At 35.2% G+C, this 17,891-nt stretch overlaps 1 protein-coding gene across 5 annotated transcripts in view; it reads right to left on the bottom strand.

Moving 5' to 3' along the window:
* The window catches only part of LOC106077515 (uncharacterized), a 105,861-nt gene that overhangs the window by 32,617 nt on the left and 55,353 nt on the right, over nucleotides 1-17,891 (bottom strand). For 3 of the 5 annotated variants that reach the window (XM_056008833.1, XM_056008836.1, XM_056008834.1), the window contains exons 2-3: nucleotides 2,661-3,265; nucleotides 944-1,164 (exon numbers count right to left, since the gene is read on the bottom strand). In XM_056008833.1, coding sequence (XP_055864808.1) covers nucleotides 944-1,164; nucleotides 2,661-3,200 — 761 coding nt within the window. In that variant the 5' untranslated portion in view covers nucleotides 3,201-3,265. Of the gene's footprint in view, nucleotides 1-943; nucleotides 1,165-2,660; nucleotides 3,266-10,586; nucleotides 10,733-17,891 lie in introns of those variants that run through there. The other 2 variants (XM_056008835.1, XM_056008832.1) reach the window with 2 other exon arrangements.

Here is a 17,891-nt window from a genome sequence, read left to right as displayed (position 1 = left end):
TATTTCCAACTCACGAATACACTGCCAGACTATTATATAATACAATAACTATCTTAAAAAAGAGCACTTTCAAATTTATTATTTATACGTTTCCGGTGATATGTTTAAATGAAAGGTTTAACTAAAGTGATTGTATTAGACAGTTTTTATGAACGTAGAGATTTAGCTTGTCGACATTCGACGGTTCCCTTCTTTATTATTAAACTTCTTGTTCGACATTCGCTGTCAGTGTGGACTAACTTCTATTGTTGGCCTTTAACCAGTGTTATTGGATTTCTTTATTTCAGCGTTACAAGAGAAACAAAGTCCATTGTAGCCCCTGCATCAGTGTAACAGCTATTATTTGAATTACTATTGTTTGTAAACCTTTCTATAGAACTACAATAATGCGCTTCATCAATCTATTTGGAGAAAAATATTGGAAGGGGTTCTCAATGAAAAGGTCTTCTTTAGGCAAAAAAAACTTTGCAATAGTCAAATATCGGATTTTTTAAAATTCTTAGTCTACATTACAATTCAATACTTAGCCTCTTAGACAGATTTATGCTTACCAAGATAATTTTTTTTTAAATTATGCTTATTACATTTTAACGGAGGCGCGGTGGTTGATCGGTAAAGCACTTAGTTTCCGATCTGAGGATTCGGGGTTCGAATCCTGGGAAAGACTGGGATTTTGAATTTTGGGATTTTAGAGCGCCTCTGATGACCTGACATTAGTTGGGGAAAAGTAAAGGCTTTTGGTCGTTGTGCTGGTCTCATGACACCCTCCTCATCCGTGAGCTACAGAAACAGCCCCTATGATCGCAAGGTCTGAAAGGGATACTTTTGGGTGGTTTGTTTTACATTTTTTCTAAATATCTTATCTTATTATCAGTACGAAAAAGAAGAACGCAATAGTCATAAGCTTTGCATACACACAACACAAATGAAATAAGTGAATGACCTGAATCCACTACAAATAAACGTTATTCCTAAATAGAGGGACCATGCGATGAAGCAGCCGCTGTCCACTAGAAGAAGAAGCTTTAAGGAGCGCTCAAAGGACACCAGAGACTCGATGACCACCACGAGGAACAAGTAGGTCAGCGTGCAACCCATCAGCCAACTCAAGCTTCTCACTTTACTGTTACCGACATCTACCTTTGTGATTCTCAGCAACATCACCTGGAAGGAGTAAGGAAAAAATATATAAATATATATATATATATAAATAGTTGGGATAAGTCTACGTATTGACGTCATTGTGGATGTAATAACTATGACTGTAATGTCAGAGACAAAAGTTTAAGAAATAGAAGCGAAACTTTAAAAATAAATTGGTGATGTTTAACAAACATTTTTGAAGAATATAGATTTATTTGATCATTTATGAAGCAGTCGTCGTTGGGTTAAAGCTCTTCACGAGGCCATCAATGGACCTCATTCACCAATTGTAAACAAGCAACATTAAGCCACGTGATTCTCTATCTCTTCTATACAAAGTATTTAATCCATAAATGCTGTTCGATATTTCATTTATATACATTGGTTTATCAATTTTATCACGTAGCTAAATGTTGTTTGTTTACGATTGGTGAATGAGGTCCATTTCTTGATCTGACAGTGATTAAAACCTTAAAAATTAATTTAAAAAAATATTAGCAATGTAGATGCATGTAGAAACACAATGTAATACGATTTCTAGCCATTTCAACATAATATTTTAACTCAAACGACAAACAAGCAAAATATAACAAATCCTAACATTTTTTTTTAAATGCTTATCTAAAGGGGAAGAACTCCGCCCTTAAAACTATATCTATCAATAACGCACACATTTTATCACTTATTTGATATCAAACAAAATAATTAACTACCAATAATTAATTGACTAATTTAGTATTTTTGTTTATTGTTTTATGTTTTGTTAGGTGCAATAAATAATTGTTTAAAGTATCAACTTGATCGGAGAATGCGTGGGGGAGAAATAGCGTTAAGAATTATTTAAGAGGACTAAACCCAACAAATTCAGCCGTATCTGTGAATACTGACGTATTAGTTTCCCTTGTTGTTATAAATAAAATAATGAATTACCAGTAATTAATTGTCTAATTGGTTACTTTTTTTAAATTCATGTCTTGACTATGTCAATGTATAATTGTGCGAAGTTTCAGCTTGATCCGAGAATGGGTATAAGAGAAATAACGTGTGCACACTTTTTAACAAACAGACAGAGTGAGTTGATATATGCTTTGTAAAATATACGTGATTCTAGCTCTCGTCTCAGAACTAAACAGAATTTCAGTAGCCGTTCACCCTTATTTACCCACTTATTTTTATCAGGTTTGTCTAAAGGCTGCATCAGAATTCACTAACCAATAAAATACACTCACACACTTCATAACTGTTATGTCTAATTTTTTTTAGCATTTTCAGATTCTGTATGAATTTATTTGAAGCAGCATAACTAAAGTTATGTCACACAAATTAAAAGTGTTTGCAAATTAATTTTGAAGTATTAAGAAAGACTGTGGGTATTGGTATCACTCATTGGTTGGAAAAAAGAGAGGCCGCTATTAACCAGTTGACAATATTTGTCTATATAAGTGAAGTCAACAAATACTAATCAATATATGTAGGACGTGACAGCGCATGACATTAGAACAGATATCATTCACTACCTGGGTCAACCCATAGCAGGCACAGAACAATGGATACACAGACTGGGTCAGGATGCCGATCACCAGGGTCGCCATTTGACCTTTGCATCCGTATGGATCGACCAGCATAAACACCGCCCTCAGAACGCCGGATGTCGCCAGAAATATCAGTGTGTTGAAGACGATCTTGAACTTCTGAACCCGCGACCGGAAGCGCAGGAAGACCCCGCAGCTGACGAGGGTCAAGAGGATGAATAGCACGGAGAAACCGTAGACGTGAAGGTCCCACCAAACGCCCCATTTTTCTATCGCGGTGGGCCAGTCCGGCAAGGGGAGCAGATTCTCGCTCCCGGTCGACGAGGCGTTAGCCTCGCTGTGGCTGACTTGGAGTACTCCTTGGTCCTGGGCTGGTTCCACTTGCATGGATTTAGATCCGTTGAGAATCGGGTGCACATTTCCTCGCGCGGCGTCGATATCCAGATCGTACAAGTGGTGCCGAGAAGCGGGCGCCGAGAAGTAACTTTGCGTTGGTGTCTTATACGTGTCTGGCTGAAACGACATAACATCCTGCTTGGGTTACTAGGGTTTTAAAGGTCAGAGTTCATGCGTCATTGACATCTCTTCCGCTGTGGATGATAGAGAAATATTGTTATTATTTGAGCCCATTAGTTTATAGTTGTAGTGTTATTAAGTGTATGTGCGTGTAACCATAGGGAAAGTAGGACGGATGTTTGTGGTTGTGAGGCTGAATGGATTAAAGTATAATCACACGGGAGTCTGTTTTAGATCAAGTCGATAAATAATGGGCTGGAAGTTGAACGAAGGAGAGACTTGAGACACAAGTGTATTATTAGTAAGTTAGAGTTTGTTCTAATTATCGTTTCCCTCTTATTTCTACTTTAAGGTTGAATCTGTGTATATCTACAAATACAGCTTCTAGTGAGTTTTGTTTTCAAAGAAGGTTGTTTATGTCTATTTCAAGTTCTATATTAAGAATGTAATAAGCCTACATCGGTTAAGTTGTTCGACGACCGAGAAATTTATTGTTTAAAAATAATAATTGTGCGAAATTTCAGCTTGATCCGAAATTGTGTGTGGGAGCAATAACGTTTTACAAACTTTTTACCAGACGGACAGACAGACAGAGTGATAAGATATATGGAAGATATTTTGAAGATATTCAAGTCTAAACGTTTTCGTCAATGGGTATTCCCACGTCTCATTCTCTTATCTCATCAACCATTGTCTTCTCTTGTACCTGCTAGATGGTTAGGCTTGCTCATTATGTGGCAAAATATGTAGGTCACAGCTGGGTAGTGATGGGAACTAAACTAAATTTTTTTAGTTAAACTAAAACTAAGTTTGAACTAAAAAAAAGTAATTAAACTTTTAGTTAATCACAAATTGAAAAAATTAGTTAAACTAAACTAAGAAACTTTAGTTAAACTTTTACTAACTATTTTGACCTTTTTTAAGGACGAAACAGCCAAACATGAAAAATATAAATATAAAGCACAACCAATCTCTTTAGCAAAATGTAATAAACATTTATTTGTGCACATGAAAAAAGATTTAAATGTCTTTATGGGATAGATGTAGATCTTAATAGAATCACTAGAATGATAGTGATACTATTATAGAAAGAAATTAGAAGTAGCCTAATTGTCCAAGTTCTAATTTAAGTTACCTTTAGAAGTAATGATAAAACTGCATGTTGACTAACTAACTCTAGATTCTAGAATATTCTGGATCTAATATCTTCTACAAACGAAATGATCAGAAATATAATCTGGGTCTAGAATTAGATCTAGCTACTAGACCTAGATCAAATAAAATTAATATTTTAATCTAAAAATAATCAAAGAAATACTAGTTACTACTACTACTAGATCTAGATATAGATCTAGATCTAAAATCTAGATAGTCTAGTAGATATCTTAGTAACTCTAGATCTAGAGATTTTAGATTATTATAATTATGATTATCTTTACTAGATGATATGGGTATTTAGATCTATATACTCTAGTACATAATAGGCCTACTAGATCTAATAGATTTAGATAATAGATATAAGTATAATTATAATAGAAGTTGATGTAGATCTAGTCTAGATTTAGTTAATTTAGTATTAGACCTAGTATAGTGACGACTATTATTAGTATTATAGTCATTATAGATCTATCATCTATGCATCTTAGGTCTTAGTATAATAGTTAGTTGACGACTATTAAAATTATTAGTATTATAGTCATTATAGATCTATCATCTATGCATCTTAGGTCTTAGTAGGCCTATAATAAGTTACCTAAATATATCTACATCTAATCAAGACTCTAATTCTAGAATAGTAGAATCTCTAAACTAAAAGATCTAGTCTAACATCTAGATCAGTGGTTCCCAAACTTTTTTCTCTCGTAGACCCCTTGCCTTGTTTTCTGGTTTTCGGTAGACCCCCTGTATAACTTACAAATTTTTTCAAATTCAACAACATTGTTTTACAACTAATTTCTATCTGTAGTGAGTTGAAAAGTGAAAAAGTAATTTAAAGCTACATATTAAATTATAGAGATCTATCTTTTTTTTTTATTGATAAAATTCAAATTGAAACCAATTAAAATAAAAATTAATATGTACTGCAGGAATCACCAAACAAACTGGAAATGTCTTTTAGCAGGTTTATCATCCGTTGCTACAGATGTGTTTCAAACAGGAATTTGTTGTTCAATGAAGTAGTGCTTCAAACATTAAATATTAATTATTTAATAAAGTTTTCGCAAAGAGCAGTTTCTGGCGTATTTCTTGATCTTTCAAGTGTTGCTCATATATTGAGTCCGCAAACATGTTATCACTATCAGGAGAAGGGGCGAAGCCAGTAAGCGTCAAGCATGAAGGGCTCATTAGCCTTGGCTGGCTACCCACCTAGCCGAAGTAAAACTGAATTAAAAACTCTCCTGCCTTGCAACTAAATTCAAACATGGGAAAGGTTTTGTGGGTCAATCCTGAGTAAAAAAAAAGAAAGGAGCCGGCGACTCTAATGCAGTTTGCAACACACATCACTACACCCTGTCATAGCCTGTGACACCGCTGATCCCAAACTGTATATATGTCGTTTGCAAATAATAATAAGCTTTTAATTTTATAACTCATGCCACTGACATGTCCTTGAACTGTAGTGTTGCTTAAAGCAGTTCTTTTAATAATACCAGGTGTAGGTTTGTGTGAAACAGTGTTTACAACTACATGGCTGGTAAAATCAATGTTTTACCTTTAATGTTTTACGTGTTTTGTAATAACAAAGTGAAGTTTCCCTTTCAGATCTTGTGATGGTGTTAAGATTATCTGTTTCTTTGGCCAACGGTTAACGAGCATGATGCCATGTGGCCAGCACAACGACCAACCGCCTTTACTTTTCCTAACATAAGTCAGGTACCCATTAGAGTTGGGTGGGCTCAGGGGAGCCTTAAAAATCATGAAATTAAAAATTCACAGAGATTCGAATCCAGGAGCCCAGGTTCAGTAGCCAAGCGCCTATTTTGCTATAAGTAAACAGATAGTGTAAGACACCCACAAACCATGATCTTCTCTATATGATGTCGAAGAGATTTTGTGGGTCTAAGGTTTTTCTAATTTTTTTTGTCAGGGTGACATTGTCTCAGTTGATTCTCAAGCGTAATTAGTTTAATATCGCCATAAAAAGGCAATTGGCATGTTTGATAAGGAAGGAATGAACAATTTTAAATAATCAACGCTATACAGTTTACATTTCTTTTTTGCTAAACATTACTTACATGTAGACACAATTAAGTTATTTAAATAATTATTGAAATTAAATACAACAATTTTACGTTTGAATAGCAGGATAAATATTTAAAGGATTAACTTATGCACACATTATATGTTAGTGTGAAGAATTAAATTAATAGGATGTAAATATTAAAGTCACAACGTGCTTAAATGAAATCTATTATCATAGACCCCCGTGGACATCTCATAGACCCCCAATTTGTTTTTTCACTTTCGTAGACCCCTTGGAAGTCTTCGTAGACCCCTGGGGGTCTATATAGACCACTTTGGGAATCACTGATCTAGATCTAAGACTACAAAGAGTTAGACTCTACTTAAGACTAAGACACTAAAATAATTAAATATAGACTTATGACTATAGATTATAGATCTAATAGTAGTAATAGACTAGACGTCACTAGACTGTAAGTGTAACTAGGTTACTAGATCTAGATCTATCTAGTAAAAAGTTTTAAAATAAGAGTCGACATATCTCTTACATCTATAGTAAAGCAAAATTCTTTGCCTGCAGCTATACAGGAACACACTGGTGTTTAATAAAAAGCAGCAAAATGTAGATCTATAGAAGCAATGAATTAATCAGGATTTATCAAGCAGCGAAACTTGCTAGAAATATAATGAACACGTTTATTTTTCTCGCCTTTCAAATACCTTGAATTGGCGGGAATAGCGACCATTATAGGGAAAAGGTCAAAAGGCTTTCTAGTGACCTGTGCAGCTAGTTTATTCTCCTCTCTATTCTCCGTTATATATATATTCCCCAAATTATATAGGTCTAAATATTTATTGGTATGTATGTTAAAAAAGTTTGTAAAATTTGTAATTAAACTTTTTAGTTTGTAACTAAAAAAAAATAATTAAACTAGGATTTTAACTAAACTTTTATTTTTTAATTAAACTTTGGCCTTAACTATTTTTTTTTAGTTAAACTAAAAGTTAGCAACTTTTTAGTTAACTTTTGCCCATCACTACAGCTGGGGCTGTGCTGCCACGGGAAATAATGCATTCCTCATTAATCTTCGGACTCGAAGACAAGCCTTATTAATATTATTACTTGCAAGATTATTTATTTACATCTTAGTCAAAGTACAAGGACTACATTAGTCTGAACACACGTACACACACTCAATAAAACTGAAATGGAAAGTATAAACCTCTTTAACGTAACACAATATACGTGTCTCACTTCAGACTGACCTAACAGTATTGACCTAACGACCTTTGACATTTGAACGTTACTTTAAAAACAACAAAAGCAAAAAACTACATCCCACTTAAAAAAACAAAACAAACTACGACACTTGAGTCCATTCTAAATCTATTGAACAAAATTAAAAAACAAGAACCTCGGCATCTGATTGACCAGTAGGGGTCAAGAAAGCACTGGACACGATATTTCTTCTCATGTCTGGATGTCGTTGCTGATACGTTCAAAGAGTAACAAGGCAGACGTACCAATAAGATAGATTGTGAGTACACGCGCAAGACTTTCTCTGTTTGTGAGTGAGTGAGACCTAACATTGAAAGCAGTACGTTTGGATGAGTTTCATAGTGTGAGTGTGTGAGAGAGAGAGAGAGAGAGAGAGAGAGAGAGAGAGAGAGAGAGAATAAAAGAGAGAGAGAGAGAGAGAGTGAGAGAAGAATGAATAAAGGAGAAAGGCTTGATTCAGCTATTTTGGGACACGACTTTCAGTGTTGACACAGTCACACAGTACATGTAATTCTCTTAGTCATTTCATCGTACAGTTGATCAGACTTTGGGATCTAACAAACATTCCTATAAATGTGCAGTTCTTTACAAAACAAAACTTGTTATGTATTAAAACACTATTTCATTGGTATACGTTTGTTTCAGCAGATCTCCTTAGCCTATTAATTAATGCTTTGGTATATCTATCAAATAAATCTGACATTATATATGACTCTATGTCTTAGACAAAAAGAAACATTAAACAATAACTTACTGTCAGGTTACATTGCTCGAAGGAGTAGAATAGAGATGAATGTATTGAATTTTGTAATAGAGAGGCAAGGATGTTATGTTTAGAATCTGATGAAACAGTGAAGATTAGATAGAAGGCTGCTGGTATACAGTTTCAAAGACATATTTTCCATAAAAATTATTAACTATGTATTTTTCTTAAATAAAGTTTTGTAGAATCCTTTATCGCTACTGACGAGAAGCTGTGTGGAATAACTATTGAATATTAATTGTATTCCAACAAAACTTTGCTTGTAAGTCACGTGATAAATTAGAATTGTCTTATACTGTCTGAGCAGTTTCTTCATTGATATAAACAATTCAGTGAAGTAAATTTAACATTTCCCCCCCCCCTAATATTTTTATATATACAAAAATGACGAATGTCAGGATGGGCAGACGTCTCAAGTAATTAGTGAATTCCCGCCAGCTCAGTCATATGACAGTGCTCCCCTCCCCCCCCCCCTTTCTCCTTAAATTTTTTTTTACCGCTCCACCAGAAGTCCCTTCCTGTAACTATCCAAGATACTTTTTTGTGTCCGCCCTGGGAGCTACAACGCGACAGGGATGCCAGATGTGACCTGTGGAATCAAGAAACAAAACAGCAACATAATTACATCGCCTTTCCTCAAACTCATAAACAGACCACGTGACAACATATGCCCAACTCAATCCGTGTCGCATTTCGTTTTAATAGGATTCAGAGGAAGTTTTAAGTTTTTATTTTTTTAATGACGATTCTAATGATCTCTCTAAAAATATCTGTCACGGAACTTGTAATCAACAATCGTTTTTTCATCAAAAATTTCTTCCAAGCAAACAAACCACTATGCTGCATCAAGTGGAGTTTTCAAATCGGAGGGTCCATGGTTCGTGCTATGTCAGGACTTCGCTAAAATGTATTCTGTACTTTCTCTTATTGAAAAACGTGGTTCCTGTGCTGCCTTAGCCTTTATATGTTTAATATGTGTCTTTCATTGTTTCAGTACTTACCCTCACGATTGTAGTCAGGTAACTCTTCCCATAAAACTTGTTCAAATGAAACCGAAACAAACTCAGGGATATGTTGTTTAAATTTCTGATTAGTCTTGATTAAAAACATATATAGAGTTGGCATTAAGGTTAATGTCGTAATATGAGGTCCTTAGGGCTCGCAAAGACCTTCCTGCAGGAAACAGTAACACAAAAAATAAGAAGAAGCTGGCTGAATGAACGGGAATGTCATTGAAAAAGACTCTAGTCAATACAAAGACTTAGAGGAATGGAGACAGAAGAGTCAAACGTGTACAAACTTTTTACCCGACACACAGAGTGGATATAAGATTTGAAAAAAAAAGACAACACAGTTTATTCTCATCGTACTTAGAAACAAACAGCAAAATCTTTCCATAAAACCTTCTCAGACAAATGAAAGAGATAGTTTATTTAGCTATTCAGAATGTTAATATAGAAACTTATGACGAAGAACATGTGATAATACAGATGAAGTTATTGGGCCGGATGGTAACGTTCTTTTACAAATATCTACATCGTAGTTTCAATCCTGTAAAATAGCGAAACAAAGACCTAGGGCATGGGGCAATGGGCTTGAAAACTAAGAATGAAACCTTGGCTTGAGACGTCGGCATAAGACGTAGACAAGAGACGTAGGCGTGAGACCGTAAAACATAATCATGGATAGTAAGAATAAGATCTAGACGTAGGCATGAGACGTAGGCATACGGTCTAGATAAAACGTGTGTATGTAAATCGTGACATGGTATGTAGACGTGAAATCTCAGTATGAACTGTAGGACGCTGCTATGCCACGTATTTATGAGATCTAGGTCTGAGACAAAGGCATGATACCTAGTAACCTAACTATGAGGCCTACTGCATATGACGTAACCAAGAACCGTTGGAATGGGACGTATTTATGACATCTAGGTCTGAGACAAAGGCATGACACCTAGTAACCTAGCTATGAGGCCTACTGCGTATGACGTAACCACGAACAGTTGGAATGGGACGTAAGCATGAACGCTAGACAATGGACGTAGACGTGAGACATAGACATGTGATATAGACATAAAAGCGTAGACATGAGATATGTGTAATTTAACGTAAGCATGGTGTGTTATATGACCTATATATGAACGCAATAAGTAAACTGTAATACATACCTAAAAAAAAGAAATCGGTTACAGAAATAATACATAAAACCTAGCTTCCAAATACTATGAAAATATAACACACCTTAATGTTTACCACCACTGTTTGTGGGGAACACTAAATGTTCAACGTTCTATACATTTCCAAAGAAATCACAATTCCCTCAGTTCCCAAACGCCCCCCCCCCCCCAAATCCAAATGAAATTCTGATTTCCAAACGTTACAATGTCGTCACGGAGATGAATCAATATTTATCAACATGCTACATAGCTGCACTTCTTTATTGCTGTTTACATTACACAGAGAAACAAGGAAAAACAACTCTGGTAATCAATACCAGGAAACGAGCTGTCTACCCTTACAAAAAAAAATAGTTTTAACATTATAGACATTAGTAATTTCATTTATTGAAGCCCGATTTCCATTTAAACAAATAAATCTAGTGATTTTTCTGTGATTTTTTTTTAGTAACTGTAATGACAAACTCTATTCAACGATATCTGTTTAATATCCAGTCAAATATGGAGTAAACAACATCAACAAAAAAGAAAATATAAAATGATTGGCCAGATTGCCAGGAAGACATGGAGAAAAAAGTGAATGATAGTTCATCAACTCAAAAGTGAGTTATAATATTATAATGTGACCAATTGAATATGGTTGACCTTGGTCAACTCATGTTCCTTAGAACTAAAAATTATGACATCCTAGCCCAAACCTGCCCCTGAACGGCGGGAGATGACAGAGGCAAGAGTTCAAAGACGGGAACATCAAAATGACAGCCCAAAGCGCATACATCACTACCAGTCAGTTATCCCGACGAGCCATCCATCCTGGGTTGGGTGTTCAATTTCATTCACTAAACATATCAAATTCCTTCCAAAGATCATCCAAAGATTGCACTTATCTGGAAACCCCAAAAACGTCCTAAAGAGACCCACTAGACCTTTGGTCACTCAGAGAATGACGTAGCCGCCAACAAAACGATGGTAAGAAACTGAGATCAAATTCAAAGTATATTTGACTGTCCACGACAGTGGGGAAGGGACGAGTTAAGTCTGAGGGAATTATCGTCAGGTCTCAGTTTCATTTGCAAGTTTCCAATAGTTGTGTAATCCTAAATAGTTGTTTTGATTAGTTTAACTTTAACTTTAGTTTAACTTGAAATTATTGGGCGTAATGGTAAACAGCATCCTCAAGATAGATAGATAGATAGATAGATAGATAGATTTGATAGATTAGATAGATAGATAGATAGATAGATAGATAGATAGATGATAGATAGATAGATAGATAGATAGATAGATAGATAGATAGATAGATAGATTTGATAGATTAGATAGATAGATAGATAGATAGATAGATAGATAGATAGATAGATAGATAGATAGATAGATAGATAGATAGATAGATTTGATAGATTAGATAAATAGATAGTTAGATTAAAAGAGTTTGAAATAGATAGATTAATAAAGTGATAAATTAATCGATGTTACATGATAGATAGACTTAATGCATAGTCTAGTAGTTTATTGCAACATCAAAGCCTACATAAGGCAATATTAAATTGAATTTCAGATAACTTCCAAAAACAATATTAAACATAATTAAATTCTTGACCTCACATTTTAATTGGTTTTTAAAAACATCTTTCATTTTCTAATCAACAGTTCTTCAAAGAAAATGGCTGTCTTTGTGACGGGTCTGTTTACTCTCTTTTAACCTCTCTCTCTCTCTCTTTCTCTCACTCTTCCTTACACACACACACCTACACACATTTAAACACACATTTAAACACTCATGTCAGACATCGTGCTGCTTGAAATTGGTTGGTCTAAGAGTCGAAAGGACTAGAAGTATTGAGTAGTGGAGTGGATTATAGAACCTGTAGAATCCTATAGAAAAATGTAAAGTTACATAAGAGGAAAATATAAAGAAAAATGAGAGAGAGAGAAGAGAGAGAGAGAGAAAGAGAGAGAGGAGAGATAATGTAGGTGAGATTAAATATTGGCATGTGTAAGCTTAGCTTACTTATAAATTCTCATTGAACTATATATTGGTAACGTTAGTTACATGAACAATATATAATTACGCCAATGATGATATAGTTCATTGTTCGATGTTTTCAAAATTTTATACGCAAATGGTTATAGGTCGCCATCCAGAAGTCTTTATCAAATATCGTTAAAGAGGACAAATCTGAAGTTCAAATGTTATTTCCTTTTTAACCAAAATTTTTGTTTCTAAGTCCTATGTGTCCTACCCCTCCCCTTCCTCAGCTAAAAATTCGCCCAGAACTTGTCCTCCCAGTCGAGGGCTCCCAAAAGACAGCCGACAAAGTTTTCAATTTGTTGCCCCCCTTCAGCCCCTGACCTCTCATGAAGCAGTTAATAGAGTTGGTAATGTTTGAAACTTTCCAGTCCCTGTAGGGGGGACAACCCAGTCAATTAAAAGTGTGGCAGAGTTCAGAAAAAAAAAAGCATGATCTAAAATGTCAAAATTTTCCAGCCATGTTCTGTGATGTTATGGAAACAATGTATGTCGCAACATATGTATACATATATTGATCTAACAATCTATGGTGTCAAATACGTTGCAATAAATTGACAACAGTAGCCTTATCTACGAAATATTTTATACTTATATATTAATGTATGTAAAAGGGTTTGTTTTGATAAGATCAAAATAAATGAATAGTTCTACTTCAATCATAAATTACACTATTATCGGTGAAATAAAAAAAAAACAATTAAATTACTTTTTTTTAAATAGATAATACCTCCTTTAAACAGCTTTTAGAAGGATAGTTTTTTTGTTGTTTTTTTTTGATAATCAATGAATGTTAGTTAAAAATAACAACAATGGAACATATTTTACCTCAGAAAAGAAAAAAAGTAACCGTGGCAGCAAACACTGTAAAGTCTAAAACATCATGATGTCTAGTTTTCAATATTTTTTCTAGTTTCTGTTATCTAACCGGGACGGACGAACGGACAGACAACACAAAACTAAATTTATCTCAAAATATGAATACATAAATAAATCTTTGACGCTCTTAGAATAATGTACATAGAAACGTTTCTATTGATGAGTGATAGGACTTAAGGACCGAAATCAAGGTGATGCTCTACTCAACTCTACTTCAATCACTAATTACACTGTATTATGGACAGAAACATGAAATCTTATTAAAATGTAGTCTTATTGTGACACAAATATCTGCAGAAGTAACCAATATAATAAAAGATTTTTTTTCAAATAAAGAAAGTCATAATGTTCTTATATATTGAAAAGTACAAAGTCGATTAGAAGCACGTGTAGTCTATTTATATGTAGTTCAGACGTGTAGAGACAAAATATCTTGAACGCCATGCAAAAATAATCTAAGTACCTATATATATTACTAGCAATACCCACCGGCTTCGCCCGTTAGTTTGTTTATTTGATTATTACATCCTTCAAAGGCTCACACAATACTTTGGCCTACCCCCCCCCCCCTTTTTTTTTTAACTTTTAATAAAAAAATGCCGACGTCTCAACAGCTACGTTTCGGCCAGTGTATTGTAGTACATGTTACGTTTAATTGGAGCGGCCCGTTTTAAATCGCCCTCCCAAACACATTCACACTTCTGCTCTGCGAACTCACTTTTTTTCTCTCCTTGTGTCACGTGACACGATTCACTTCAAAGTGAAACATGAAACAGAGTGAAACACAACCGACATAACAGGTAATCACGACACGTCTGTCTGTATTGATATTAAACCTTAGTGATATAATGAGTAAACAGTTAAATCCACACATTCCAAGATAGTAAATACATAAGACTATTCACAAACAAATATCGGGTTGTAGCATGGGATGAGTCGAAAAAGCTAAGGCGACTGAGAAAAGAAAATAAATGACAATTATTGCTCGTGTGTCACAACTGTGCCTACATAGCTATGCAGGTCCACACAAGAGATTGGGAAACGTAGTCGAGAGACTAAGTACTCTTGAGCTTGGCTTGGCTTCGCTACCTATGATGGGGGCTCGAGGTTCGACACCCGACACTAGCAGAGTTGTGTTTACTGAGCGCCTAAAGACGGCACGGAAAACCTGCTCCCAGATACCCCACTATCCCTACTGGTCCACAAATAAGATTGGACCATAGCGCTCTGAGCATGCCATAAGCATGAAAGTAGCGCTATATAAAAGCTATAATTATTATTATTATTATTGTTACAGTCTCAGTCGTTAAGTAAGCCAATAAAACAAGTAGCACAAATTGTTTGTAGTTTTCTGACCACATTAAAAATTATATCATACTGCAGCAACATTGTGACCTACAGTCAATGGTCGGTATCCCTGAATGGAAACGAGTTACACAGTCGGGTGATGTTCTCAAAAAGTAAAAAAAAAGTCCCCCCCCCCCCCAAAAAAAAAAAAAAACGCAGCTATCTTAAAGATCGTGTATAGCTGTCTATAAACCCCAAAATATTTTGAGAATGAGAGCAGGAAAGTTTATCTCCCAAAGAGACTCTTACGAGGAAACAAAAATAAAACTAAAACAACGGATCGGTTGGCGGTGACTTGGATATGAGGCTGTACATCTTTCTCCAAACTCGTCCACCTTGGACAAATACGAAGCAACGGGCGAATTACGATTCGAAACAAGACTCACTACAGAAATGCTATGTTATATAAAACTTGTGCAAAAAATAAAAATCGTTTCTTCAAAATAGAAATAATAATCTGGTAAATATAAAAGGAATTCCTGTTCATTTCTGAATAATCGTCTTGCTAAACTGGGAACACAAATTTTATTTTTATTAGAAGGTACACATTTGGACTCGGCCTCTTCAAGTTGAAATCAATAGCTGCATCAGTTCCAAGGTTGTTCATCATTTGTAACGTTACTGGGTACTGGAAGTAGTATAGATTTGTTTTGTTTCTTCTCACTTGTTTATCTTGTCTCAGACTTTTCATTCTTCTGTACTATACAGAGTATCTATCTATCTATCTATCTATCTATCTATCTATCTATCTATCTATCTATCTATCTATCTATCTCAACCTCTGTATATGTGAATGTGTGACAGACAGAGATAGAGATAGAAGGCGATAGCGAGGTGACAGTGAGTAATCATGAAGAGGCTAAAGAGCTGAATGACCACTACAGGACTAGAGGGTGTTGAGTGCCTGTGAACAGTTAGTCGATCAGTGACCAGACAGATAGCCAATGATGTTTAAGAGCTTTCATACAGTCGCGGTCAAGGCCATTCTTCAGGTTGTCGCTCAACATCTCAAGGATTTATAGAAAGACTTTTGAAAGCCAAGAAATCTCTTAGCAGTTTTGACACGTTTCAAGAGGAGAAGGCTAGAACTGGAGAGTAAGAGAGCAGATTGTATCTGGATGTTAGCAAGAGTCTAGAATATATAAACATAGATAGGAGGTTAAATATTGTCTGTGTAAGCCACAATGGTGTGGAATTAGAATTAAAGCTATAATAATACATAAAGGCACCACTAGTTAAAATACAAAAATGAAAAGTTCAGATAACTACCAAGATTACAGCCTACATGATGTCAACCAACATTTATCAGTTTGCCAATAACAAATAGTTTTTAAGTCATGTGATTTCATTGAAAGACTTCAGTCCTAAATGATGTTACAAGTTCTCTAAAGTTTAATATTCTAACGATAGCTTTCTAAATAAGCGTAGCACGATATGCCAGATGCTTTCTCTGTCTTAAAGTAAAATATAGAACATTGCTGTAAAGCAAATGTATACAAATATAAATATGTTAAAACGAATTTAAATATTTATGATTGTATGTCAAACTTTCACCATTTAAACAAGGTCCTGATAAGATCTACAAACCTTTAAGAGTGTAGTCGTGTTTTAGTTAGTTTTTAAAATTGTTACAAAAAAATAACACGATTTACTATAAAACAAGATTACAAAGACAGTTTGTGTGGAAACACAAACTCAAAATCGGCCCCCGAAGTGGTCCACCCAGGCAGGCTTCAATATTTTCAGAAAGAACATCCAAATGAAATTATATCAAAGACAAATGAGAGATAAGAATGGAGAAAGAAGGTTGACAGATCTTGTGTAGTGTCCCAACGGGACAGCAGATCAAAGGATAGCTGTAAGTGAATGCAAAGTTAGATGCGAATCTGGCCTAACTAGTTCCCCTTTCAGACCTTGTGGACTATAGGGCAGATGATGTAAAGTTCATGTGTTTTTTTGGCCTACGGTTAACGAGGTTGTCATGTAGCCAGCACAACGACCAACCGCCTTTACTTTTCCCCAACTAATATCAGGTACCCATTGGAGCTGGGTGGACTCAGAGGCGCCTAAGTAATCTGAAGTTGAAAATCCCAGTCTTCACCAGGATTCGAATCCGGGGCCCCCGGTTCGGAAGCCAAGCGCTTTACAGCTCAGCTACCGCGCCTCTCCTGGCCTAACTGAAGTCTTATAAATGATCTAATCGTTTTGAAAAGGCTCAATCTCTTATTCGAATGCTCAAAAAAAAAACAAAAAAAAACATTCTAGGAATAAAATAAGAAGGTCACGAAAATGACGTTTACAAGATTACTATTTGTGTACATTTAGGTCTAACTTATAATGCATACTAATTAGATTTTTCTCGTTAAAAAACTGCTTGCATAACTGATTTTAAAAATCGCTTTCTAAAATATTGTGATGTCGGATTTTCAATATCTTTTCTAGTTTACGAGATCTAAACGGGACGGACGGACAGACGGACAGACATTTCGCACAAAACTAATAGCGTCTTTTCCCCTTTCGGGGGCCACTAAAAACAATAACATAAAAGTCAACTTTGACTAATAACATTAATGTGGCATTTTGGCTGAAGACTGCTGAGTTACCATGCTTTAAAGAAATACTATATACAAGTATGTACAGGATTAAAGTAGCTTCTGAGGGTAAAACTTGATTTACTATTTTTTTCTTTTTAAAACCATGTAATGTTTTGTTTGTTTATAAAATGTTTTACATGTTACGGATGTTCCTTCAGAGTTGAAGATAATTTACTTCCTAGTCCAAACCTCCCGTAGGACGACGGGGATGGGAGCGGGTAGGGTTTGAACCCGGGACCATCGATAAATTCAAACGACAGACAAGCGCAAACCGCCCGACCAGGCAAACATCCACAATAACAGAGTAATCTAATGACTGAATAAATGACAGCCAAAACTTCTTTTAGCTGATGTCCGGTAATCCTTTCAACTAATAAGCCTGCAGGGAAAGTTGAGATAAACAGAGCGAAGTTATCTTCTCATGACACTGAGGGATTTAGAGCTCGG

This window comes from Biomphalaria glabrata, chromosome 13, assembly GCF_947242115.1.
Source record: "Biomphalaria glabrata chromosome 13, xgBioGlab47.1, whole genome shotgun sequence".
Lineage (NCBI taxonomy): Eukaryota > Metazoa > Mollusca > Gastropoda > Planorbidae > Biomphalaria > Biomphalaria glabrata.
Note: the sequence above shows the minus strand (reverse complement) of the source record. Positions and strands in the feature narration are given on the sequence as shown.